Consider the following 26,199-nt stretch of genomic DNA (forward strand, 5'->3'; position numbering starts at 1 on the left):
TCGACCGCCCGTCTCTCCCAACAACCAGTCCTCGGCCAGTGGGAATATTGACAGTCGGCGCTTCAGTCCGCTTTATCCTTATTTTCTGGTTCCGACGCGCGCGAGTGTTTCTTATCTGTTGTTCTCGGTGGAAATATCTTCGGACATGACTTCTTTCAAGTATGACCAGTTTGTAGCATTCGGGTCCGACAGCGGTTAGTAGAGTAACATCCTCCTCCTTGCTTTTGTCCTCACACACACATACTCGCCTCGTCTTGTCGCGACTTTTTTTTCCCTTCCGGAAATGACGTCCAGTCCTTATCTTCTTCTACCTCCCGAGCTGTTCATGGACTGCTCGCAGTGAGCGCGCGTTTTCTCACTCATGTCACACCGCCCACTCTCACCTCCAAATACTGATGGGACTACAGCCGGGCTCGAGCGTATCCTGCGCGGCCTCCAAGCACTCACCATAATCTTCAGCGCGTACCCATCCCTCATATCCCTCATCCTCTTGACCTCGGACTCGCCCCTCCTCGAGGCCCTCGGCCCGCTGAAGGGTCACCTGAACCTGACGCGCCGCTTCATCCGCTTCTTCTGGTTCCTCAACTCCCTGGGCACGTCGTACAACCTCTTCAGCTCGGCCCGGCCCGGCGGCTCCTCCCGGGACAGCAGAGGCGCCGTCGGCCTGGAGACCTGGCTCGACATGGCCAAGTTCACGCTCCTCGGCCTCTACGGCGGCATCGAGTCCCTGACGCTGCCGGACCTGCTGGGCGTCCCGCAGCTCGAGGTCTTTGGCGCGGAGCGCACGAGGGCGCTCAACCTCGAGGCACAGCGGTTCTGGCTGCTCGCGCTGGTGTCCGGGGTGCTCGCGAACCTGGCAAAGATGCTCAAGGCGTTCGCGCACGCGCCCGTGCCGCAGCACGGCCACGGGTACGGCACCGGCGAGCAGGCGCAGCAGAAGCCGGGCGGCGGCGGCGAGGAGAAGCTCGACTGGGAGGCGGAGCGCGCCCGGCTCAGGGCCATCGTGGCCAAGCGGCGGGAAGAGAGGAAGAGGTGGAGGAGGAACGTGGCCTTCCAGGTCAGGTCGCTGGGACGCAAGGTCATCGCGGACTCGTTGGACTGTCTCATCCCCGGCGCCGTCTTGGGCTGGATGAATGTGCAGCCGGGCACCGTCGGGGTTGCCATGCTCATCACGACTTACCTGACGGGCAGGGACATATGGGAGAGGTGCGGCGCCGCAGCGGAGGCAAAGATAGCTTCTTGAATAAAAAAGAAAAACTAGTACATGACCTAGTAGATAAAGGGCTTTGTTTACGATACAATATACAGATGGGATAAAGGGATTGGCATGAGTTTCGGCCCGGGGGATTAGCGGCCGCCGGCAAGGTAAGGGTTGTTGGAGGTAGTTTGCTTTTTACCTGTTAGTCAACCGGCTTGAGCTCCGGGAGGGGGGTTGAACAGGGTGGTTGTGTGTAGTGTAGTCTGGTGTGTGCTGCGTTACGCGTAATTAATCATCTGCGGCAACGTTGAAATGGCCGTTTTGGACCATCAAAAGGTTATTCGAGGCTGGCAGGAGATCCTGCGGCGGCTGGGAGTGTCTACCAGGAGACATGCCTGTTGGCCATGTCATATCATGTCATGTCGGCTGTGCGCTCACACCTTCGCGGGTGCAGACGCCGTTGCCATGTTTGTTGCTCCTCGGATTGTGCGATACCAGATGAATTATCGACACCTGAATAACCTGTCTCTGTATTGTGTCGCCGTGATGCAGGCGTGATGCATTTATGATGGGAGTATGCAGACCAAGAGACGGAACAGTTGTGCCCCCCTGAACTTTACTTTGTCGTTAAATCCTTTCTCTATCGTTTTGGATTCTCTACTAGTGATATAATAGGCCTCGATTATGCAATCACCTCTATCGCAGTACGCTCAGACGGCGCGCAGATCGCCTCAAAGTTGTTTATCCCAATGGTATCTCGCTTATGATCGCAACTCAAAGAGTCGTCTTCCGGACTCTGCCTGCCCCTTTAAGATAGATAGCTCCACCTCTTTATAGTTCGAAATGGCCCACCACCGGGCGATGAGGTATGCAAGTCCCTGGACATATAATGCTGGTGCCTAGCCGGGAAAGTCTCCTGGCAAGCAAGCAGTGCTCTCCCTAACAAAAAACGCGTCCTCGACCAACCAGATCACCGGCGGCCTGTCACCCGATAGCTCCCAGTCTCCACCGAAACCTTCCATCCATCGTTGACAAGGGCGGCGATGACGCCCTGTCTCAGTCGCGAAACACCTCCAGCGCTATGAAGACCCCGGCCCGTGACGATCGTAAAGCCCTCCTGGGCCTTCCTCGTCCTGTACTCCCCTAGGTTGTTCCACCAGTCCCAAACGCGTTCCAATGCGATTCGCACGCCGTCGGCGACCTCGACACCATGGAGGTCGATCTCAGTGGCAGAGCCGGTGCTCGCAACATGTATGTCGGCGGCCACACTCTTGGCCTTGGCAAAACTGCGCGCTTCTTCGCGTCCGCGCTCGGCGTAGTATCCTGCTGCCTGTCTGTACAGGTGCCCCTTCTTGTACACCTGCCCGGCGGTGTTGTACGAGTGGCTACTGGCATCACGATACATGACGGCCGTGTCCATGGCTTGCCTATAAGACATGGATGTAGATGGACTGGTGCAGGAAGAAGTTGATGTGCTGAACGTACGTCCAGTCGGTGACATGACTGAGGAAGTGGGTGTGCTGAGCGTACGTCCAGTTGGTGATATGACTGCCAACTTTGGCGAGGCCGCCCTTTGCCAGCCTTCGGACGAGCCTTCCAGCTCCGCGTTCGCCAGAGGCGTAAGCCTGTAGTTAATGTCTAGTCGCCTGGCCGGTAACTTCCCGAAGTAGCGATTCAACAAGGTGGCAACCTCCTCTGTCCATCGTTGGTCGCTCCGCGTGACTTCATCAAGAGGGACGAGGTATTGCTCGGGAATATGCCGGTACTGCTTCTTGAGCTCCTGGATGCGCTGCTTTCGGTAATCGTATTCGCCGCTCCATGCGCCAACGCCTTGCTTGACATAGCGGTCCAGGAACTCAATGATGGTAGGTTCCGTGGAGCCCTTGTGTGCATCGAAAACGTCCGAGACGTCGTCGAACGGCAAGTCGAGCTTTTCCACAATGAAAAGTATTTTTTTGACCCCTGAAAATCGTCAGTCATGGTTCTTCATTAGCTCGGTTGTTATGCACACTCTCGTTATCGTCGTTCATAGGCGAACCCTCCTTGATGCTGCTAGAACTTGACAAAGGATCCGAACGCAAATCCGTCCGTTTCTTTCTTTTGCCTTTTTTCTTTCCAGAAGGCTGTGTGTTTTCTGACTGGAAGAAGCCGTCGACCCCCTTGGGTCTCTCATCAATAGACTCGAGAAACTGGAGGTTCAGCAAGGTCTCCAGAGCTGTCTGGAAGTCGCCCTGAGCCTTCTTGAGAGCAAACTTGACGTCGTGGGGCTTCAGGTCGGAAAACATGTCCTGAAGCTGCAAAAGCTTCTCCTGGTCCGAGTCCCCGTCGAATGTCTTGATGCGCGGAACATCGTAATCAGGCTCAGAGGGAGGCGAGCTCGTCAGTGTAGTCCCCGAAGAGTCTGTATCTTTGGGTTGCAGCCGCTCTGAGGGGCTTGTAGAGCCATCGCGCGCATCGGCTGCCCCGTCAACAGAACCGATGGTGTCGGGCACACCGCTCGCGTTGAAGCCGCTTGCTTCCTCGTCCAAGACATTCTGGGCGAGACTCTGCAGCATGCCTCGGACTTGGCCAAGCTGATTGGCATCGTCGAGGTCCACCTCACTCGCAATAACGATGACAACAGTCGGGTCTAGGAGGGGAAACTCCGCCTATGGAATTGTTTTGTTAGTCTAATGCACGGAGCGAGCGCAACTCCCTGCACATTCAAGCGCCGGGTGTTGTCGCAAGTTGTCTAGTATGACGTGGCTGGCTCATGATGTCATCTGCGCATGAGACCGAGTAAGGAGAATGACACAGGTCATGTCAAGCTGAGAAGCATCACTCACCACCAAGGCGTCGATTTTTGATGTATTCATTGGACAAGGCAAGACTTTAGGACTCAAGATATCGTCGTGGGATAATCCGGATAAGCTCGCTAATCATACTGAGGCCCCCCAAAAAAAACACGAAAAGTGGTACAGAAAGTCAGGGGTTTGGTCGCGGAAACAACCAAATAATCCAGGCCGGTTAAAGTCGAGACGTCAGATGACGGACGACAATACAAGCGCGAAACAGACAGACGAGGAACGCCGGCCTCGTTGCGCTGCACACAGAAAGGCTGGGGGGGTACTGAGGAAGAAGGCGTCGAGTCGGCGAAGGAAATGACGCGGGATGCGGGGCGGGCTGTTTTTTTAGTTGGAAATGATTGTTGTCGATTTCTGCTGACGTCTCAAAGAGGGGTGTGCTTGGCGCCAAATGGTTCAAGTGCGAGATCTAGTAAGTGGTTGGTGATTCATGGGAAACGCGGGCTTGGCACGCGTATCCGAAGAGAACAGAGAAAAGAAGGAAGAAAGAATGGCTTGTGTCATTGGGGTCGGACCGTTTGTCCAGTCAAACAAACTGCCGCATTGCGACCGGGTACCGAGGCAGGTACCGAAATGTATGTAGAAAAACGTGGGTGTCGTCCATGCCCAGCGGCTGGTGTGGCGCTTACGGCTGGAGTCCTTTGCCAACACGTCAATGTGGCTGACTCGTGGCTGAGGCAATGCTGAAGCAGCTTGGTGGGGTACATGTGGCTGAGGCTTAGTGGCAGCTCCCTGCAGACCCCCTTCTGAACCACCGTGGCGCGACATCAGTGGCCCGATCAGTGGGTTTAGGTAGGCACGAGCCGTCGCAATCGGGGCCTAATCCTAGGTAATCCATTTGCTAGGTTGTTCCTCCGCTACTACCTAGAGAGACAAAAGCGGGAGGATGCTTTCTGATCCGTGTAAGCATTGCCCGTCTGTCTGTGTTCCTACCGCAGTGTATGCGATCAGGAACCTCGTGTTGATCGCCCAATGTCATCCAGGAGCTTCTGAGACGCATCATATGTGTGTCCTTTTGTCCTCCAGTTTCCCAATGGGGTGAAGGCGCTGGCGCGGACTTATCAGTCAAAAACCTAAACAGGAACAAGCTCAGTCAGCTACGTGGGTATGATCCCGTCTGGACGTTTCCACCCCCGCCTAACTCTTTACCTGCATGCATTCGGCAACGGACCAGGACTGCACGATCGGAGGTAGGGATTACATAACTGCTGAGGTCGACCGAGCATCCCGGCATCGACCATCTGGAGGCAAACGCGACCGGCCTTGCATCGTCTACCCGGAGTAAACGAGTAAGTCGGAACGCAGGTGCATCGCTTTCAGACGAACGCGACTGTTGGGAGAAACGACCGAAGCTACCTACCTCTTATATCACGAAACAAAAAGAGACACTGCACGACTAGACGACTGCCGTATTGGACAGCATTCCCCTGCGACAGACTTCGTCCCTCCGTACCTTGCTTGGTTGGCTCGCCCAACTCCGCATCGTTTTGTCCTTTGCTTCGTTCTTTCGCGGGCTCCAAGCAGGGTCTAGGCGCACATCTGTCGCATAGTCGTGCTCAGGTTTTTCGTACGGGGGGGGTCCTGGCGGCTGCATCCCAGCGCATCAACCTTGACTTTTATGTTTCCGACACAAACTCGACACTGGCCTAGGTATATAACTTTGTGTCGCGCCCCCTCCGCTGCGGCTCTGTTTCAATATGTCACCTTCAACGCCGACTCTCAATCCCGTTCTTGGACCCGAAACCGATATACAATTGAGATCTGAACCCCAAACTCATCTTGGACTTCGACCTGATCTACAGCACCATACCGTCCATAGGCGGCCCATCATGAGTACCGAGACACGGAAGAAGTTTATCAACTACCCTCTGCCGGTTCCTGGGTGAGTTTTTTCTCGTCCCGAGTTAGTCCGCGTTGAACGCCCCTTCGTCTCGTACGACGGGCGCCTTCGTTGACTCATTTTCCTCGCTTACATGTCGCAACAACCTGCTGATTGATATTCCAGGCCAGCCTTCCCGTACTATAATGACAGGAAGAGCAATCCGCCTCTTAGAGGGTGGGTCTTGGTCGCGGCGGCGTGGGCGTAAGTTGTATCTCTGACCGAATGGCGTGTGCCCGAAAATGCTGACGACAAGATGCAGCATGGAATGCTTTTGGTTCGTACGCTCCTTCATTTGGAAAAATGCCGGCTTCGGCAGTGTTAGGAAGATTCGCAAGCACATCGAAGATGCCGAGCCTCGTTACGACCCAACTGTTTTGCCCGTGCCGACGGATGAGGCCAAGGACCCGGCTGTCCTCCATCGCGAGAGCGCCGTGCAGGCGAAGCCACACCCCTCCAAGTACTACACCGTCAACGACTATCATGAGATGTATCTGTCGGGCGTGGTCACACCGCTCGCTGTAGCCCGAGTCATTCTGTCGCTGGTGCGCCGCGATACAAACCCGCCGGGCGAGCACTCCCTCGCGTGGTTCGACACCAAAGTCGAGCAAGTCTTGGCCGCTGCCGAGGCCTCCACGAAGCGGTACAAAGAGGGGTGCTCACTGGGTCCTCTCGATGGTGTGCCTACGGCTGTCAAAGACGAGTACGAGATTGACGGATACCGGACCTGCCTCGGTTCCAGGAACGACTACACCACAAAGGCCGAACCTGGCCAGTCGATCACAAGCTGGTGCGTGAGGAAATTGGAAGATGCAGGCGCTGTCGTTATGGGGAAGCTGTCCATGCACGAATTTGGACTCGGTGAGCCTGGGATTATGATGAAACGGATGGGGAGGCGTACGCTAACGATTGACGAGATACCACCGGAAACAACCCAATCTACGGAACGCCGCGGAATCCTTACAACCGCGGCTACTACACTGGCGGAAGCTCCTCGGGGGCCGGATATGCAGTCGCGACCGGCTTGGTCCCCGTAGCCCTCGGCAGCGACGGCGGCGGCAGCATCCGCATCCCCTCGTCCATGTGTGGCGTCTACGGCCTCAAGCCCACCCACGGCCGCGTTTCGTTCCACCCCTGCCCGAATCACAGCAACAGTTGCGCCGTCAATGGACCCATCGCCGCGGACATCGAGTCCCTTGCGACCTACTTTGAAACCATCGGCGCGCCGCATCCCGACTCCTGCTTCATACAGGCGTCCCCATTCATCTCCTCTCCCAGCGAGAAGCGCGGCAAGATCCTCGGTGTGCCCGAGGCCTGGTTCGGGCAGGCGGATCCGGCCATCCAGCGCATGTGCAGGGCCATGATTACAAAACTGGTCACGACATACGGTTACAGCACGGTCTCCATCGATATCCCGTTCCTGATCGAGGGCCAGTTCGCGCACGCCATGACCGTTCTCACCGACGGTGCCACCCTCCTCCCGGAAACCAAGAACCTCACGCACGCGAACCGCATTCTCCTGGCAATCGGTCGCGTCACGTCCGCCATGGACTACCTCCTCGCCCAGAAGCTCCGCGGCCTGCTCATGTCGCACCTCGCGCACCTGTGGCGCACGTACCCAGGCATGATCATCGTCACTCCCACGACCGCCTGCGCGGGGTGGCCCATCATGAGCAAGGGCGAGCTGGCCTACGGCGTGAGCGACGGCGACCGCACCATCAGGTCGATGGAGTACGTGTGGATGGGCAACTTCTGCGGGCTCCCGGGCATCACAGTCCCGGCTGGCTACGTCGTGCCGCACGACCAGCCCGGCGCTGGTAGCGAGGCCGGGCCCGAGACCATGGGCAAGATTCCTATTGGGCTTATGGGCATGGGTGAGTGGACGGACGAGCATAGCCTCCTCGAGTTCGGGCTAGACGCCGAGGATCTATTCGCGAAGGAGCGTTGCAGGCCGCCCAACTGGGTCGACGTCATCCAGCGGGCCAAGGACGATATGGCCAAGAGTGGGGAGGACAGCTTGATAAACATCTAGAGACCATGTACATATATCGCAGCGACAGAATCGGCAAAACCAGCGAGCAGGAGTAACCATGTCAAATCCAAGCAGGAACCCACAATCATTCATGCCCTTTGTGACGAGCTGGCTCTGGAGCCACAGCGACAGGTTACAACATGCCATCCCCACTGCTCTGAGGGAGGGGGAGCGGCTGGGCTCGTCGCGGGGTTGATTCGTTCGTCATTGATGGGACGCAGGGATAACCCCTCCTCATGGACGGCGACGGAGAAGCAACTGGAAACTATCCCACATTGACAGAGGTTCTTCAGCACCTCCCTTCTCCTCCCCTGCGCAGATCAATGCGAGCTTGGCCCGGGGAGCAAGGGCCCGAGCTGACGGAACATGTGGACGATTTTTGGCGAACTAGACAGGTCGGAGCAAACGCTATGCCGACGGACGAAGCTGCAGGAGCCCGAACAGACCCGGTTCACCTTGCAGCATGACAGCTCCCGTTTCTCGAATCCGGACGGACGGACGGACGGACGGACTCGGGGAATTGCATGCCTTGCTATGGGACGCAGGCCCAGACCGCACCAAAACCTTCTGCGGCTTGGTCATGCGACAGCCTGCCTTTCTTGGTGCCGTCGATGGCACGGGCTGCGGGGGAGGGGGATGGAAGGAAACAGGATGAAATGTGCCCCTGTGTTGCAGGGAGCCAAAGATATGTAAGCGCAGTGACTCGGTCGGTGGCAGGCGCAATGCGGGAGTTGACGACCGCCTTGGAGTCTGGCGCTGAAGCGTTGCGTTCTGGGCGTCATCTGGACTTTGGTGTCTTGTGCTAGAAGGCGGGGCTGGGGACGGGGGCACGGAGGGGGAGAGGCATTGTGACAGTTTCCCAAAGGAGACGGCCAGGTCCTTGCAGCGTTTTACTGCGAAGTTTATCACGCACAGCTCATTATGTGTAAAAAAAAAAAAACCCATGTCTGTTCCTGGATGGAAGGGCGGCCTTTCTGAATCGGCAATGCCCCGGGGATCCAGCCCGAAGCCGGATTCATGGCGGGTGGCATGGGGCCCCGCTTCGCCCACCCGGCGCCGGTGTCGAGTCTCTAGACTCCCTAGCCAGGCCCTACCACGTCGTTGACACAGTTGCTTCTTTACATGCTGCAGCGCAACTCCATCGGCACACTCGGTAGCTTACTTTTTTTTTTATTGGGCCACCCGTTATTTCTGGTCAAAGTATGCGAACGTTGTGGCCTACTTAGGTGGCCAGGCAGGCTCACAGGATTCGGCCCGGCAAGCCAATTCGAAAAAGTGGAAGCAGCCTGGAGCCGATGGTTTGCCTCGATGGTGAACCTCCGGTCCCGACCCACTATACCGGCGGGGCAAACATCTCAAGCCGCCGTCTCTGTAAGGTTTGCGTATTGAGTCGCGCCATCAGGCAACACACGCCGGTCAACTAGTCGGGCGCCATCTACAATATGTACTTTTGGCACGTTATGCAGGCGAACTGCAGTGGCCGAAACGAGACAGCACAGACCGATGCAGAACTCCGGGAGCCATCCAATCAACTGCGGCGCCGTTGACATGCCCTGGAGAAAGGAGGGAGCACAGCAGACGGTTGTTTGAACGGCGGCGGTAAATCGTTCATGTTCTCGAGGTCGCCAGCGACCGAACCGGCGTCTGGGACCCGGGATCTACGGAAGCTAGCCGGGCGGCTCTCGGGAGCACGAGGGATGGGCGTTTTTTACCAGTTCGAGAACGAGCAGGGCAGAAACTTGTTGAACGTGAGAATGGCACAGAGAGAGAGAGAGAGAGGGAGAGAGTAAGAGCTTTGACGCCCCAACAAAATGCAAGGAATCAGGCCGGTTGAGATGAGGGGTTTGGTGCAGGTAAGTAGTTGATACATATACCTTACCTGCTTGCCTGCCTACCTGCCTATCCCTACTAACCACTAAGTACCTATCTAGTAGGTAGCGCAGGGCTAGCCGCGAACCGACTAACGTACAGTAGCGCAGGAGCTTTCATGGCTAAAACTACCACTCATGTCAGGTAGTGTGTATAATGTGCACTCCTCGGGTGGTACAGTACAGAGTAGGTAGTACAAACACTGCCAAGTGATAAACTGGCGCCCCAAGCTTCCCGCTTGCTTCTTCGCCGTCATTGGGTTTTTTTCTTTTCTTCTTTATTGGGTAGCTTAGTTTTGCTTCCCCCGCATTATCTGAGCAAAGCATTGAGCGAGTGGGATGATCTAATCTGTTCTGCAAGGACCTGGGGATAAAAAAAATAAAGAATAAAAAGCTTCCCCGCCAAAGATTCGACTGGGGAAGGAAAAGAGAGATACGTGCCCCCAGAGAGAGAGAGAAGGCCGTTTGGCTGCATTCTTCGGTTTTATTTCTATTTATTTGTTCTACAGCCACCGCACGCGACATTGCTATGTGTAAACACGTGTCTTGCCTTGTAGAAAGAAGCATGACGAATGAGACGAAAAAGGCAGCAAGAGCCCCAAGTGGGAATCCATAATTCACGTAGTTCCCGTTGTAACATCTAACGCCCAAAAGGATTGAAAGAAAGAAATAGAAAAGAAAAGAAAAGAAGAGGGGCGTCTGGGGGAGAAAACTGGATGACATCGCGGGCTTGGCCGACACTGTGGGCCACTCCTTCCCCCCCCTTTGGTTGGCGCATTCCCCTTGCCTCGCCTTACCTTACTTACTCTTTCTCTCTCCATCCTTCCGCTAGGCCTCCCGTAGAGCCCCATCCCTCACATTTCTCCGACAGCCCATCCATCCTCAGCTGTCCTTCTTGCGTCCCCAGTCGCATCGCCCGACAGTAAGAGGCGCCATACTTCGCCGCCGTCGTCTCTGCCCTGCCGCTCGTTTTGATCTTCATCACAATTCTTCTTCTGGCGGTTACCGGGCAGCACCACCTAATCTACTCTTATCGCTGTCGCCCTGCTGCACCCGAAGGTTTCACACCACACCACATCACACCACACCAACCAAGGATGAAAGGCTAAGGGCGTGGCGCAACAGTCGGCGAGATTTTTTACACTGCTCTCTCCCTTTTCCCATCTCACCCGCCTTCTAAACCATCCAGATCGTCCTCCAACGCCTTCCATCCAGTCGTCATGCCCGACCACGCCGGGACGGCCGCCGCCGCGCCGCCCCAGAGCGAGTCTAATCCGACCCCTCCCAAGGAGCTCTATCCCATGGTCAACTGGAAGTACGACCTCTTCCTCTGGGTATTGGGCGTGCTGGTCGATCTCTTCTTCCGTGAGGTTCACCCGAGAGGCGCCTGGAAAGTCCCCAAGACGGGCCCTGTTCTCTTCGTCGCCGCTCCTCACGCGAACCAGGTCCGCCCGATCCCTTTGCTGGAACCCCCTGTCATTATCACATGCTAACCGCAATCTCTGCAGTTCGTCGATGCCCTGATCCTTCAACGCACCCTCCGCCACGAGGCCGGCCGCCGGGTCTCCCTCCTCATCGCCCAAAAGTCTGTACACGGCTTCATCGGATGGGGTTCGCGCCAGGTCGGCTCCGTGCCCGTCGGACGTGCTCAAGACGCCGCCAAGCCCGGCGCTGGCGTCATCTACCTGCCTGACCCCATCAACGACCCTACCCTCATCCGCGGCGTCGGCACCAAGTTCGGCCAGGGCGAAGGCGAGGTCCATGGTATGCTGTTCTTGCCCTCTGCCAAGAAGCAGACGGGTGCCAGCGTCGACATCGCACAGATCCTGGGCCCCGAGGAGATCCGCATCAAGCGTCCTTTCAAGGGCAAGCTTGCCATGGAGCAGCTCACTGGACGCGACGACATTAACGAGAATGGAAACTTCACCAACAAGGACCTCAAGGGGTGCCAGCCTGGCTTCCAGGGTACCAAGTATAAGCTCGCTCCCCACATTGATCAGACCAAGGTGTACGAGGCCGTCTTCGACCGTCTGAAGTCTGGAGGCTGCGTTGGCATCTTCCCCGAGGGCGGCAGCCACGACCGTACCGAGCTGCTGCCCCTCAAGGCCGGTGTCGCCATCATGGCTCTCGGCGCCCTCGCCGAATCTCCCGACTGCGGCCTGACCATCGTGCCCGTTGGCATGAACTACTTCCACGCCCACAAGTTCCGCAGTCGCGCCGTTGTCGAATTCGGTCCCCCCTTTAGTGTCCCCCCGCACTTGGTCGAGATGTACAAGAACAACCAGAGACGCGAGGCCATCGGCCAGCTTCTCGACAGCGTCTACCAGGCACTGAGCGCCGTCACCGTCTCTACCCCCGACTACGACACCTTGATGATGCTCCAGGCTGCTCGCCGCCTCTACAATCCCACCGGGAAGAAGCTGCCCCTCCCCGTCGTCATCGAGCTGAACCGCAGACTGGCCATGGGCTACGAGAAGTACAAGGACGACGAGCGGGTCGTCAACGTGATCAAGGCAGTCAAGCAGTATAACAAGGAGCTCAGCTACGTCAACCTTCGCGACCATCAGGTGCAGTACGCCAAAATGTCCATTCCCAAGGTCATTTTCCTGTTGCTCTACCGGGTTACGAAACTTCTTGTCCTGCTCGTTGGCGTCCTGCCCGGCCTCATCCTGTTTGCCCCCGTCTTCGCCGCGTCCAAAGCCATCAGCGTTCGTAAGGCGAAGCAGGCACTGGCGGGCTCGACGGTCAAGATCCAGGGACGCGACGTCATGGCCACATGGAAGCTCCTGGTGGCCATCTTCCTGGCCCCCACGCTCTACCACTTTTACTCGGCCGTTGTTACGTACAAGGTGTGGCAGGATCATCTTTGGGGCTACGTTCCCGAATGGGTGCCGTGGTGGTCGACGTACATGGTAATGTGGCCGCTGATGGTGGGTGTCACGTTCGCCGCTCTTCGGTTTGGTGAAGTTGGCATGGATATTTTCAAGTCTCTGAGGCCGCTGGTCCTTTGCTTGAACCCCGCTTCCAGCTACAACATTCATCAACTGCGAGCGAAACGAGCCGACCTCAGCGCTCAGGTCACGGATCTTATCAACACACTGGGCCCCGAAATGTTCCCCGACTTCGAGAAGACTCGCTTGATTGCGGATCCGTACAAGGCCGACGGGCACTCTCGACCTCGCACTCCGCCAGCGCGTAGGGATAGCGACGCATCCAGCGCCTACGAAGCGGCCACGCCACCGTCATCCATCTCCCGGAGAGCGACTCAACAGTCGAGCCGCGGCCTGCCTCGTAACGAGTCGTACAGCAATATTGGCGGTGTCGGCATCTTCTCCACCCGACCCCCATCGCGCTCAAGGAGTAGGAGCAGCAGCAGCGGAGGCGGTCTTGGGTCGGGCGGGTTCCCTATCAGCGGCTTCACGACGCTGGACTCTGCCGGCGGGTTTGACGAGGCAAGCAAGAAGATCCGCGAGGCTATGAAGTTGCGCAGGAAAAGGAGCGGCGACCAACGGATGGAATTGGGTGCCGACGACAGCGAGGACGAGGAGTACAATGAGGCGCGCAAGAAGAACGCGTGATATCACTTTGCTTTTGTAAGCTTCTGGGGAAAAGGCACTCTACGTCTGTGGGGACGGATGCGCGAAGCAACTGGACTATAACTGGAGTAAGGTACTATGAGTACGTATAGACAGCGATTTACCTAATAGTTGAGGAATGGATTCCCATTCCGTGTGAAAGTCAATCGTTCCGTTGGGCAGAGCCGAGGGTGAGGGGAAACGCAAAGCGATGGGTGGGTTTGGGGCAAGTGTGCGCGGCCGATGACGGCGATTGCAAAGTGAGAGCCGAGTTAACTCCGCCAGCCGGGTCGGCTGCTGGTGGGTGTGTGTGTGGTGTGGAGGTGGTAGGTTGGATCTGATAACTATAAAAAACAAAACAAAATGAAAAACCCTCCTGTCCACCAGCTGTTAGCCTGTTGCATCACGGATATTTGGTCGTATTTACTTTTAGGGCTGTAGGGCACAATGATATTTCGCCGTGTTTACTTTTCGTGCTGCTGTGCACAAGCATATTTGGCCGTATTTACTTTTCGGGCCGTTGTGCACATGCGTGGCCCGACCGGCTATCCATGCGGCCGTTGAGAAGGAAGCGCGCGGGACTGACTAGCAGGATGCAGTCATCGACCTGGTTGGATTCGTCTTGACCCATCTCTCTCGCTCTCTCTCTCTCTCTCTCTCTGCACCCCAAGTAAGGTAGGTACTTTTGATATGAGCGTCATCCCTTCCGGCTTGACAGGAAAAAAAGAAAAAGAAAAAGAAAAACCTGTAATGAGAACCTCTGACTAGGTAAGTAGAGAGGCTCATGGGCCCGGCCTCATCCATCACGTGCTGTATGTTTCGTGTTCCGTTCATTAGTCAAGTACCTTATAAATACCAACTGCCTATACTGCTGAACCGAGTTTCCTCAATTCAAGCATTCTCCGCCCTGTTTCTTCTATGCTCTGCTGTGTACTCTACCGTGCGCTCTGCCGTGTGCTCTGCTCTAGCTTGTGACATATCTATACCCCACCTCCCGCCCGCCGTCTTTCGGAAAGGTGGGCCGAACGACGTTGCATGTCCGTCCCCCTCGTCCGGGCCACACTACCTATTGTACACAATTCTCTAGCTTTTTAGACTCTCACAGCCATCCATCCTCTCTTTGTTCCCCCCGTCCCCCCCCCTCCCCCCCTTTTTTTTTTCTTTTTTGGAAGAGAGTTCGTCTCACTGTTCTGCGGAAGTCAAAGGCTTGGAGCGAGTCTATTTCCGAAAACCCCAACAAGCATCATGACGTCGACCTTGAAGTTACTCGTCAGTAGCGCCAAGAAGTTCGCCCACGAATCTAACGGGGCGCCTGCGCTCGAGCTATTTCCCAAGACGGACCCTGCCGTCGACGGCGACGATTGCGACCACGACTGCGAGAGCTGTCATGTCAAGTACCCCAAAGGCTTCAAGGTTGAAGAGAGCGACGAGCTGTATGGCCATATCAAGGGATGGAGCACCCACGCCCTCGTTGCGACGGGTAAGAGTGATTGGGTGAGGGACGTCGCGGACGAAAAGGGCAGTGTGATGGAAGCCATTGGCAAGGCCGCCGCACCCAGTAATGGAGTATGCACCCCCCTTCTCCCTCTTCCCCCTGCACGTTGGAGAGAAACCACGCTGACCCGAGAAATAGAAGCTGATGCTGTCCGCTTCCAACATCCCTACCCCGACACACTCGAGCGACTACTCGGAACCCACGACCGTCCTTCTGCTTCCCGCCTTCGTCATCATCGACAACGTCACGCCCAAGAGCGTTCCCAAGCTCCTCACCGAGTTCGTCGGCAAGGCGCCGACCAACAGCTCCCCCCTCGCGCCCCTCACCCTTCCCGTGTCCGTCCCCGTGGACGCGTCCAAAGGTGCCGCGGAGAGCATACCCCCTGAGATCTCCCGGCGCCCGTGCCCGCACAGCGCGCTGATCCTTCTCTGCTCACAAAAGACCCGCGACGCGCGGTGCGGGCAGTCGGCTCCGCTGCTGCGCAAGGAGCTTGAGCGCCACCTGCGGCCCCTAGGTCTCTTCCGCGACATGGACGACGAGCGGCCCGGCGGCGTGGGAATCTACTTCATTTCGCATGTCGGGGGCCACAAATATAGCGCCAACGTCATGGTGTATCGCCGGCCAGACGCGTTCGGCCTGGACGGCGTGGAGCGGGCGAAGGCGAGTGAGGACGAGCTCGTGCCGAAGCCGAGGACGGCGGCCCTTCCGGAGACGGAGGACGTGGGCGCCGCACAGTGCATTTGGCTGGCGAGGATCAAGCCGGAGGACTGCGAGAACCTGGTGCGGTACACGGTCCTACAGGGCAAGGTTGTCAAGCCCGAGACGCAGCTGCGCGGCGGTTTCGACCGCGCAAAGGGTAAGATGAGCTGGTAAGAGAAGACGGGGTTTGGACGGATGGGAGTCACTCGTCAGCGGAGGAGTACAATACATTTGAAAAAATCGCATCCCGCAAAGAAGAATTAGAGCTATGGAATGCGAGTATGTTTGGGCGTTTGGCGTGTATACACCGAGGCAAAAGGGCCGGCACAGTTCTACGTAGAAGAGCTATACAAGAGGGACACTTGGCCGAATGCAGAGAATTAATGGAGGCAATCAACAGGGAGACATTAGAGGGAAAAAAACCCGGAATGACTGGTACTCACATTGCCGTCGCGGCTTTTTAGAGGCTTATGCTAGATCAACATTGATGAGCTGAAATGTTGATCGCTTGGTGACACCAATTTCTATTGGGAATAGTAGGAGAAAGCCAGTCGGCCGGAGGACGGGCCCCGCTCACTACCGGCCCGCCCCGCATCCAACCGTGTCGGACGATAAGATAGACAGGTACCTCAGGTACCTAGGTACCTTATTAGCCAGGTAGGTACGGATAAGCACCTCACCTAACCTTAGTAACCCTCACTGCAGTGACGGCACAACTGGGAAGGACCCACCACCGTCGCCCAGACAACTAAGCTGCCTGCATAAACAATCCCCACGGTCATTCCCTCGAGCCAGTACCACACTTCCAGCTCACCGACACCACCATCCCCATCCTATCCCAGAGCTCCCAATCTTTCTTATTGCTACGACAGAGAGGTTAAAAATAAAATAAAAAAACATTCGCAAAGGGGAACTTCGTTTGGCTCTGAGCCATCTTCCGCAGCTTGCTCTACCGCCGATTCCCTTCCTCATCTCTCAGTCTATCCCCCAACATGGTGTGACCAGGGAGAGGAAAACATCGAAAAGCAGCTGTCGAGGCTCTCTCGTCTTCATTCATCACAGAATCATTGGAATTAAGAATTTGTTTTCCTCGCGCAGCATTGACTATAGTCACATTCCGCCCCCGGGACATTGTTTTCGTCCATCGAAACCAGCAGAACCCTGCCTCAAACATTCTCGCCCCCATTACCACTCGACAATGGGCTCCGCCGCCGCAGGAGATAACAATGGAGGAGGTCGCCCCAGGTCCTCAGTCCTGAAGAGCTTCATCCATCGCCGTAACCAGTCCGAAGGCTCTGCACTCTTCACCTCCCCGCCCTCCGTCCAGGTCACCACCACCCCCGCACAACACATCCATACCACCTACGCCCGACTCGAAGGCAGAATGCCGCCCCCTCCTATCCGTACCGAAGGCCTGGGGGCCCTCGGCGAGCTGAACAATAATTTCCAGAAGGACCCCGTACCGCGTTCCCCCCGCAAGGACGACGACCGTGACCGCTCGCGCTCCCCGACGAAGTCCACCTTTGGCAACATGTCCTTCAAGTCTTTCGCCAAGGACGCACGGAAATCACGCGACGTGCCCCCCGAGAAGCCCAAGAAGACGAAATCGAGCACGAACCTGACAGGTTTCCTGTCACGACCCCGGTCGGCCATGTCCCTCAACAAGAATCCGAAGGAGGAGGAGGAGGAGGAGGAGGAGCGTCGCTCGGCTAAGGACAAGGAGAATCGCACCCCTCCGAGCTCGACGTCGAGCGCTGACATGACGGGGCCGGCGCCGCCAATCTACGCACAGTTCTGCAGCCAAGACCTTGGGAGCAATGGGTTGCGCGGCAAGACATCCTTCGATGTGGGTAGCGGGCGATACGGAAGCGATGCCTCGAGCGAGGTGAAGAAGCAGAGGCCAAAATCCTACCATCCATCCACCGCAGTATCCGAGGCAAAGTCGACATCCGACCTGCGTAGCGGGATGACGACCGATGGCCGCGTACCCTCTGCCTCTGAGAGAATCAAGAGCAAGGTACAGCGACCGAAGCTCTTCACGGCCTTTTCCGCCATGGGCCACAGTACAAAGTCCAAGGGGTCCGACGCCTCTTCCGACAAGGCCATCGACCCCAACGAGATCGATGCTCATCTGGAGGCCATGCTTGATCGGCGCAACATCCCCGAGAACCAGCGCTACAAAATGCGTAACCTGGCAGACACGATCAAGATGGAATTTATCCGACAGGATTGGGCAGAGATGGCTGCCAAGGAGCAGGCAGGTACCGCCGAAAGCAACGAGTCCGCCCCCGCTGTGACTGGAGGTTCAGACCGCGAAGAGACCCAGTCTAAGCGTTCGAGAGGCAGAAGCTTCACGCTCTCGCGCAAGAAGGACCCTGCTTCCCCAACAAAAAAACCCAAGGGCGATGGCAGCACCATCGGCCGCCACTTCCGAAGCAAGTCTTCCGACAGCGTAGTGAGCGACAGGCCCGTGTCGGCAAGCTCCACGGCGAGCAACGGCATTCTTTCTAAGATCAAGTTCGGACAGGGCCCGGGCGACTACGTCTCGTATCTGCGCAAGGTGCAGAAGCCAGAACTAGTCGAGGTTGGGAAGCTGCACAAACTCCGGCTGCTCCTGCGCAACGAGACTGTTTCGTGGACAGAGGACTTCATTCGCCAAGGTGGCATGGAAGAGATTGTCGGGCTGCTGAACCGGATTCTTGAGATCGAGTGGAGGTATGTCGGAGCCCAACTTGGAAACAGGGGGACCAAAGCTAACCAACAATAGGGAGGAACACGACGACGCCCTGCTACACGAGAATCTACTATGCTTGAAGGCCCTCTGCACGACGGCACTGGCTCTGCAATATCTCCACTCCATCCACGACGATCTTTTCCCCAAGCTCCTCCACATGCTGTTCGACCCCGAAAAGAAGGGTCCCAGTGAGTTTACTACACGCAACATCATCACATCAGTGCTATTTACGTATATTGAAACGGCTTCTCCCGCGGAGCGGGTTGCTCGCGCTCAAAAGGTGCTGTCTTTCCTGCGGAATCCTCAGCCCAAGGAGGAAGAGAAGCCAGTCGGCTTCGTGCTGGAGATGCGGAAAGAGCGCCCTTACACCGTCTGGAACAAGGAGGTAGTCAGCGTCACAAAGGAGGTCTTTTGGATCTTCCTGCACCACCTTAACGTCATCGCCCTGCCCTCCGAGATGTCGACCAAGGGCGGCGCCCCGCTCAGCGCCATCACAAACGGCGCCCAAGAACCGTACGGTTTCATGAGCAGACACTTCCCCTCGGAGAGACCGCCCGTTCCGGCGGCGCCTTACGTCGGCGGGGTAGAATGGGACGCGACCAACTACCTCGCCTCGCACCTCGACCTCATGAACGCCATCATCGCATGTACGCCGACAACGGCGCAGCGCAACAACCTGCGCAACGACCTGCGGATCTCGGGCTGGGAGAAGGTTCTCGGCGGCAGCCTACGGCTCTGCAAAGAAAAGTTCTACGGCTGCGTGCACGAGGCCCTCCGGTGCTGGGTCGCGGCCGCCACCGAAGACGGCTGGGACGCGCGGGACGTGCGGTACGGCCCGCCGCCCGAGTCACGGAACACTAGCCCTGCGAAGAAGACCAACGCGGCCCAGAAGGCCAAGGCACCCGAGGTAGCGCCCAAGATCGAGATGCCCAAACTAGATTTCGGGCTCGACAACCACCGCGTCACGCCAGTCAGGGAAAGGGATGCCTGGCTGTTGTGAGGTGTGTATGTGTGTCGGTCTGCGTGCATGCCACACTACAGACTAGGTAGTAGAACGGGGGAGGGGGGTTGAAAAGAACGGCAAACACGCTCGGAGACGGTTGGCCTCGCCGGCAGGGGGCCTCTTCTCCGAGATACAATTGTACATGATTGCAACAGGGACGCTAAAGGAAAACAGGATGGGGGGGGAGGCTGACATGCGTCAGGGGTCCCTCGGTGTAAGGGAATCCCCCAAGATTGTCAACACAGGCAGGCGAAGCGGCCCTCTATCTGTTCCCCCCATTCCTCCACCCCCCCTTCTCTCTCACACACATACACATTCTCTCCCTCACACTCTCTTATATCGCCTCCCTCTCCTCTGACCGAGGAAGGGGCCACGCCGGACGAGGGGGAGGGGTAGGGAGGGGTCGCGGGATCAAAGGCGCTGCTTGCGGGTTTCGGTTGGTTTTAGGAAAGCAAAGGAAGGAAAGGGAAAGGAGTTGTCTTTTTTTTTTCTTTTCCACCGTCATTGGTTCTCCCTCTCCGTGGTCGTCATTGTTTTTTGTTTTCCCCTCCTCTGTTCATGTTGCGTCTCTCTCTCTCTTTATCTTTTTTTTCTTCCATTGTTGACCTCTGTTTTTTTTCGCATGGGGTTGGGATCACGGGGAGAATTGTCTGGTTTATACATCCATGCTGCCTAATGCTTCTCATGAAGGGCACGTTTATGAATTGATGATCATCATACATAGAAAAAGCATTTTTTTTCTCGATGCGCTTTGCTCGTTTTATTTTTTCTTGAAAAATCCCCATCGGCTCTCTCTCTCCCTCCCCCTCCCTCCGTCCTATTTGCGTGTGCAGGTCTCTGTGTCTCATTTGTGTCCGAGTGGCTCGTTGCATTCGAGCGGAGGATTCCAAGCGAGCGGGAGAAAAGCTGAAAACTGACAAGACTCGTCGTTGTGTACTGTACGTAAGTTCAAGGGGGGGAGGGAAGGGGGCGTTGGTAAGCTGAGGGCACGGATGCCGAACGAGCCGTCAGACTCCGAAGAGGGCAAACCGAGAGACTGGGGGGGAGGCTAGCTATTCCAAAGCCCCCTCTGACTGGCAGATGCGTTGCTCGTCCTTCTGCATGATTTGCGAACGGATCAGCCCCAGGCAGAGGGGGAAGGAGGGGTTCGTCTCCGAAAAAGGCCGGGGTAACGAGCCCAAGCCTCCCCTTCATGGGTCGTGAGTTTCGGGGGGTTTTCGGCAGAGACGAGGTGACGATACGACGGGGTTGTGCATTGCATTTGTCGGGTGTGCCCCTTCTCTCTATCCAGGTCCTCGGGAGCACGGTAAAGGCAAATGAGAGACGGAGGCTGGATGTCGAGTATCTCTGGACCTACGCCTTTGGGTTCAGAGATGGGTGTACAATTCGAGTCGTTGGCTTCGTTGCCGGCATCGTCTTCACCCCTGGCCAAGCATTAGTACTACTGCAAAACGCCAGCTCGTTTGGATTCGGCTCGCGAAAGACGTTGTCACCCAACCACGTCGTCGGCGGGCTGCCGGGAAGCGAGACATGTCCATCCAGAGGAATAGTAGCCGGGGCTCAGAGGTTGCTTCGATGGGCCTTGAAGGCGTCGTAGACTGTCACGCCCTTCAGCACGTCCTCCTTGACCTTGTCGTCAGCGGCCGTCAGCTTGGGGAGCAGCTCCAAAACCTGGCCGACCAGGTCCTTGGGAATGGAAACGACCCCGTTGGCAGGGTCGGCGAAGATGAGATCGCCAGGGTTGACGACCGTGCCGTCGACGTCGATGGACACTTGCACCGCCCAAGGAGTGCTCTCTGCCCCCGCGCCGACGGTGGAGAGCCCTCTCGTCCATATCTGGGGGTTGGTTCAGCCATTGGCCGGTAACGACGGGGGAAATTGCACGCTTGGTCAGACTCACGGGTAGGCCCGTACTGGCGAGCTCGCCCTGGTCCCTGGCACGGCCCACGACAACCACCGCCTTGGCTTGGCGAACCTTCATCCTGACAGCCATGATGCCTCCGCAGACGGCGTTCCTCTGCCCATCGGGCTGCCTGATGATCACGACGGTGCCAGGCTGGGTGATGTCCGCCCAATGAGCACCTTTGGGGATGTTGGCCGGTGGCGAATTCAGCGTCTCTCCTTTCCGAGCAAACAGGATCGTCGACGCCGGTGCTATGATCACGGGTGCATCTATGGCGCTTGATTGGCCTAGCAGTTGAAGGTCGGGCAGGAAGCCAGCTCCGGGGACCTTGAGTTTCACGAGTGCGTCTGATATATCACAGGCGGTGAAGTTCTGAAGAGATGCGATTCGCGCGTCGTCATCCGCGGCGGCCATGGTGACGGGGACTGAAGGTGTCAAGAAGCAGTCAAGAGCGAAGATGGAGCAAAGTATTCGGGTCACAATGCTAGCATCGACTGGTGTTGGCTCCAAAGTAAGTAGGCATGGAGTTGGGCACAGCTGGGGGGGGGGGGGGGGGGGTTCAGGTGATGTTGGATGCTCGGGAGCCGCTGAGGGCGAGCCCCTCCAATCAGATGGTGTTTCTAGAAGGACATATGTGGGCTGCTTTTGCGGGATGCACGTTGGAGGTTTATTGCGGTGGTGGGGGGACGACAGACAGCATGTGAGTGGTGCAACGCTGGGACAGATGTGGTGCCATCTTGGCACCGCTTGCGGCCTTTGCCATGTGCTGTTTCCAGCCTTTTATCGCCGTCTCCTGCAGAAACAACACGTTGGTTGATGCAGCAGCGACTGCGTTCTCCAGTCCGAGTTGTGACAACAACGGGAAGGGGGGGAAGAAGCCGATGGCCCCCATACTGGAGTGCGAAGGCCAGGTACGGTAGCGGCCGCGGCGTACGGCCCATCTACCGGGTCTAGGGTAACGGCGCGGGAAACGAGTGGGTTGCGGGCGTAGGCGGGCACTCTGCACATTCATTGTATTATTAGTAGGTAATTAAGGTGCGGAAATCGCAAGCGTACCGTATTTACCTACCATATATCCGTACACAACGCGTGATGCGACTGGCTCTTCAGGGTAAGCCGGAAGCCAAAACCCTGGCAGGAAGTCATCCTCCAACTTGCGGCAATAGTTTTGCATTATTGTGCGCTTGCTTCTCTTGCAGCTCTTGGCTTGCTCCGTCTCGGAGACAGAGATAAGCAGACAGGGAAGTTGCAGACCCAAGGTAGGCCTCCAAATGGGTCAGGTACAAGCGTCCAAGATGGGTGGTCCCTCGGAACCTGTGTGCGTGCATGTTCCAGAAAAAAGGGCAAACGTACATTTGGGACAATGAGAGATTTAGAAACCTTATCCCTGGTCGTCAGGTGTCAAAAGAGAAGTGCCGACGAGCCGGGTTCCTGGATCAGTCAAGGGACCATATAATCAGTCGATTAGGTAGGGGTCGAACACAACATGCTCTCTCGATCGGAGACGGCCCTGACGATGAGGGAGAAGAAACCCGGGCTCGCTTCGAAACAGGAGGACCGCCTAGGTGGGTAGGTATGTAGGTAGCTCACCAAAAAGGTACCTACAGTGACATTGGACACTCGTGGGCTCGAGGTCCACCGACATCGCTCTTGCATTGCATCCGTGTCTGTGTGTCTGTCTCTTTCCCTCTTTCTCTCTCCCTGTGTGTGTGTGTGTATGTGCCTATTGTGTTTTCGTGAAACCACGTGACGGTGGACGACACGTGCAAGCGATTTTCAGGTAGGCAACGCGGAAGAAGGAAAGAGCTTCGTGGAGCCCATCGGGCTCTTTCCTGCCACGAAGCTGCTATGTGCGGATCCTGGTGGAAGAAAAAAAACGGCAGTACCTGATGAGGTGAGAGGCAACTGCAGAGAGGGATGCGTCCGTATGTAGCTACCTACTATTTCCCCTTTCCTATCTTTTTACACGGGTAGGTTGGTTTTGGAGGGAAGGTAGGTATGAACTGCAGCCGGTGTTGATGTTTTTCTAAGGTAACCTACCTAGTTGCCAGACTTTTGACCTGGTACTGTACCTACCTATACTTACCTTGACCTCAACAACGTCTGGTACGATGTCATTGACACAGCTTCTGGCGTTGTCGACCGAGACCCCTCAGACGATGCTGCGATAGCGCCAGTGATGACGCCTCTCACTCGTCCCTCTCCGCACACCTTCCTTCTTCTATATGTAGGACACATCTCTTGGATTCATTGCCAATGCAACACTGGCCTCAAAACTCAACCATTCCACCGTACCCCTCTTTCGCTTGGGGGCCAATCGCCGCGCCAGCCATCAGAGATACCGAGATGGCGACAACTCCAACGACATGACACAGGGCACCAGTCACTGGCCACCCACCGCGGATCGGGTCAGGGTCTGTCCCACAGTCCAATCGCTCCCTTTTCCTTCTCACTCGCCAACAACGAATACAGCTACTCCAAAAGCCCTAGTGGCCCCGATAGTGCGCCCCTCCCCTCCCCCGGCCCCAGACCTCCGTTTATTGCCGGGTCCTAAGCGGGACGCTGGCCAGGAAGCCTATCACTGGTCCTTCTTCACAATTTGATACTGGGCCTGAGAAATGGTTGGGACACTTGAGAGCGTCTACAAACCGCCTGCCACTGGACGCTCCGATGTCGTGGCAAGTCCCGGCCCGCTGAAGATCATGCCGCCTTTGGCGGGAAACGGGGAGACAGACTTGGTTCATGACAGCTTTGAGTGGCGACATAAACTGAACGACAGCGATCCCGAGTCATTCCTCTTGACCGACCCGGGGGAATCATGGTTATTATTTCGCCTACTGCTTTCCCTTTTCTTGCACCGAGACACGGTAGCAAAACAACTCTCACTTTGTTTGTCTAATTGCCTAGGTGAGACATACGCCACGCGTTGGCCTGGGGCGTCGATAGTCGAAGCATTCAGGTCGTCAGGTACAAATGACATCGTCGTCGGTCTCGTCGGTCAGGGCCAATTCTTCAGGCATTAAGACACGGCGTGGTATAGCTCGTTTTGGATTCATAGCCATGATTCATTGCCTTAGTGGGAAACCCGATGAGACGAGCCAGGCATGGCATAATGAACCGGGCTGGAAGTCTCGACGGCTGCCGTTGCAGTTCAGAAGGTGAAAGTTGCTCACCGAGCCAATCCGGCCGGGAGAGCTTCAGGTAGACTATCGTTTCAAGACGAGGGTTCCTGGCTCGAGTTGGGTGTGAAAGGTTCGGCGCGCCCATCCCGAGGTCCCCGGTCTGCTCTACACCTTGACAGTGTGCTCTGGCTCTCGTCTACCTCGGTATGTACCTATGTTGCCTTCCTTGCCTGTCACCTGTCAATCTGGACCCGAGCCCGGCGGTCCGTCCCTCTTGGAGAGATCTCCAAAGTCATGACTGCTACACGTGCACTATCCATGCAGTCGAGCAGCAAGCAGCGGCAGGCCACATTACCGAGGACACCCGACGCGCGACTGAGGTAGGTACGGTTACAATGTCCATTTGCCCTTCCTTCTCTTTGGCCATGGACATGGCTCCCTAGGAAGAGGTAGGGGGCATCTTGGACACCTTTTCAACGTCTGTGCCGCCTGGCAGGTAAGCCTCGGATGGATCAGATCAAATATAGTTCACTGGCGTCGTTGATTGGGTCAACTGCAGGACGACGTCGCCTCAAGCTCCGCAACCTCTCAAATTTGCATTGAACGGACCGGGACCCAGGCCTGCTGCTACTGCGTGATCCTATGCACCTGCTCCTGCGGCGCACAGAGTACCCCCTCCCTGTGGCTGCAGTGGTCGCATACAACCGACCAGCCAACCCTGGCCAGGCGCTGACCTCATTCGTCCATAGTTGACGTCTGGGCTGCAGCAGTTTTGACCAGCAGGGCCCATGCCGCTGGCACCTCATCCACACCTGCGAGCCTGCCTGGTGGGATTGGACAATCATGACAACGGGCAGCAAGACGGAGCGATTCGCACGGATGCTCCAGACCGAACCCTTTGTTCTTCAGGCGGAAGCAAGGAGTAGCAGATACAGTACTGGCGACAGACAGCCAGCCCGTTCGTCCGTGTTGATCCCGCGCGTACAGCATAAGCAAGCACCGAAACAACGCGCAGTCCAGACCAGGCAAGAGGTACCGAGCCATTGGATCCATCGCCTTGCCCACCAGGATTCGTTGGTAGGTACCGTAGATAGGTACCTAGGTAGATAGGTAGGTTGGTAGGTAGGTAGGTTGGTAGGTAGGTAGGCAGGTAGGTAGGCAGGCAGGCAGGCAGGCAGGCAGGCAGGCAGGCAGGCAAGTAAGCAAGCAAGCAAGCACAAGGCTCGCTCCCCCAAGCTACCTACATGGGAGGTACGGAGTACTTGGTCCATTCGCCTTTTCATACCTACCTACGGAGTACGGATATACCTAGACCTTATCCGCATTTCGCACACACCCATCTCACCTCAGGTTAACGAGAAAGTATGTATCCTCCTCCGCCTGTCCCGTCCTATCACACCGATGCTTGTCTCGTCGCAGAACCCCTCCCCCACCTCTATAGCCTACCTACGCTTCCGAGCTTCCCCAGCCACCGTCTACTTGCTAACCCGAGTAGCTGCCGCAACCCAACCCGTCCTCTCCATCTGTTTGGCCCGACGACTTTTCTGCCTCCTCTCTCGCTCGCTCTGTCTGTCTTTGCCGCCTGGTCCTCTCCTCTTTCGCCCACGACTTTTTACTGCCTGGCCTTGCCTTGCCTGCCGCGCCTTGCCTCGACCAAACACAAGGTACCTTAAGCCTAACTTTGCCTGCCCACCTACCTTGACCCTACTTTGTCATCGCAACATTCCATGCCTACCACCTACCTAACCTTGCCTTACCTTACTTATCCGCCCGGTTACCTTGCTTGACCAGACCTGACCTCCCACCCCTCCGGCGCCTCTCTCTCTCTCCTCTTGCCCGTCTCGACTT

General features: G+C 56.7%; 7 protein-coding genes across 7 annotated transcripts; 5 read left to right on the forward strand and 2 right to left on the reverse strand.

Moving 5' to 3' along the window:
- Positions 1 to 361: 361 nt before the first annotated feature.
- Positions 362 to 1,243, forward strand: GLRG_10935 (AoPex11B; the record flags this gene model as incomplete). Its single annotated transcript, XM_008101655.1, has 1 exon — positions 362 to 1,243. One exon carries the CDS (start codon positions 362 to 364, stop codon positions 1,241 to 1,243), a length of 882 nt encoding a protein of 293 aa, XP_008099846.1.
- A 925-nt stretch (positions 1,244 to 2,168) lies between these two features.
- Positions 2,169 to 4,053, reverse strand: GLRG_10936 (smr domain-containing protein; the record flags this gene model as incomplete). The annotated part of the gene is made up of 3 exons (XM_008101656.1): positions 2,169 to 3,160; positions 3,210 to 3,846; positions 4,024 to 4,053. 3 exons carry the CDS (start codon positions 4,051 to 4,053, stop codon positions 2,169 to 2,171), a joined length of 1,659 nt encoding a protein of 552 aa, XP_008099847.1.
- Positions 4,054 to 5,870: 1,817 nt separating this feature from the next.
- GLRG_10937 (amidase) lies at positions 5,871 to 7,952 on the forward strand (the record flags this gene model as incomplete). Its single annotated transcript, XM_008101657.1, has 4 exons — positions 5,871 to 5,923; positions 6,047 to 6,124; positions 6,183 to 6,781; positions 6,838 to 7,952. 4 exons carry the CDS (start codon positions 5,871 to 5,873, stop codon positions 7,950 to 7,952), a joined length of 1,845 nt encoding a protein of 614 aa, XP_008099848.1.
- Positions 7,953 to 11,040: 3,088 nt separating this feature from the next.
- On the forward strand, positions 11,041 to 13,398 carry GLRG_10938 (acyltransferase; the record flags this gene model as incomplete). Its single annotated transcript, XM_008101658.1, has 2 exons — positions 11,041 to 11,265; positions 11,329 to 13,398. 2 exons carry the CDS (start codon positions 11,041 to 11,043, stop codon positions 13,396 to 13,398), a joined length of 2,295 nt encoding a protein of 764 aa, XP_008099849.1.
- A 1,242-nt stretch (positions 13,399 to 14,640) lies between these two features.
- GLRG_10939 (uncharacterized protein) lies at positions 14,641 to 15,763 on the forward strand (the record flags this gene model as incomplete). The annotated part of the gene is made up of 2 exons (XM_008101659.1): positions 14,641 to 14,961; positions 15,029 to 15,763. 2 exons carry the CDS (start codon positions 14,641 to 14,643, stop codon positions 15,761 to 15,763), a joined length of 1,056 nt encoding a protein of 351 aa, XP_008099850.1.
- Positions 15,764 to 16,787: 1,024 nt separating this feature from the next.
- On the forward strand, positions 16,788 to 19,323 carry GLRG_10940 (GTPase binding protein Rid1; the record flags this gene model as incomplete). Its single annotated transcript, XM_008101660.1, has 2 exons — positions 16,788 to 18,304; positions 18,357 to 19,323. The coding sequence occupies 2 exons, from the start codon at positions 16,788 to 16,790 to the stop codon at positions 19,321 to 19,323; spliced, it is 2,484 nt and encodes an 827-aa protein (XP_008099851.1).
- Positions 19,324 to 20,886: 1,563 nt separating this feature from the next.
- On the reverse strand, positions 20,887 to 21,643 carry GLRG_10941 (DlpA domain-containing protein; the record flags this gene model as incomplete). Its single annotated transcript, XM_008101661.1, has 2 exons — positions 20,887 to 21,162; positions 21,227 to 21,643. The coding sequence occupies 2 exons, from the start codon at positions 21,641 to 21,643 to the stop codon at positions 20,887 to 20,889; spliced, it is 693 nt and encodes a 230-aa protein (XP_008099852.1).
- Positions 21,644 to 26,199: the final 4,556 nt, after the last annotated feature.

The sequence above is a fragment of the Colletotrichum graminicola genome, assembly GCF_000149035.1.
Source record: "Colletotrichum graminicola M1.001 genomic scaffold supercont1.71, whole genome shotgun sequence".
NCBI lineage: Eukaryota > Fungi > Ascomycota > Sordariomycetes > Glomerellales > Glomerellaceae > Colletotrichum > Colletotrichum graminicola.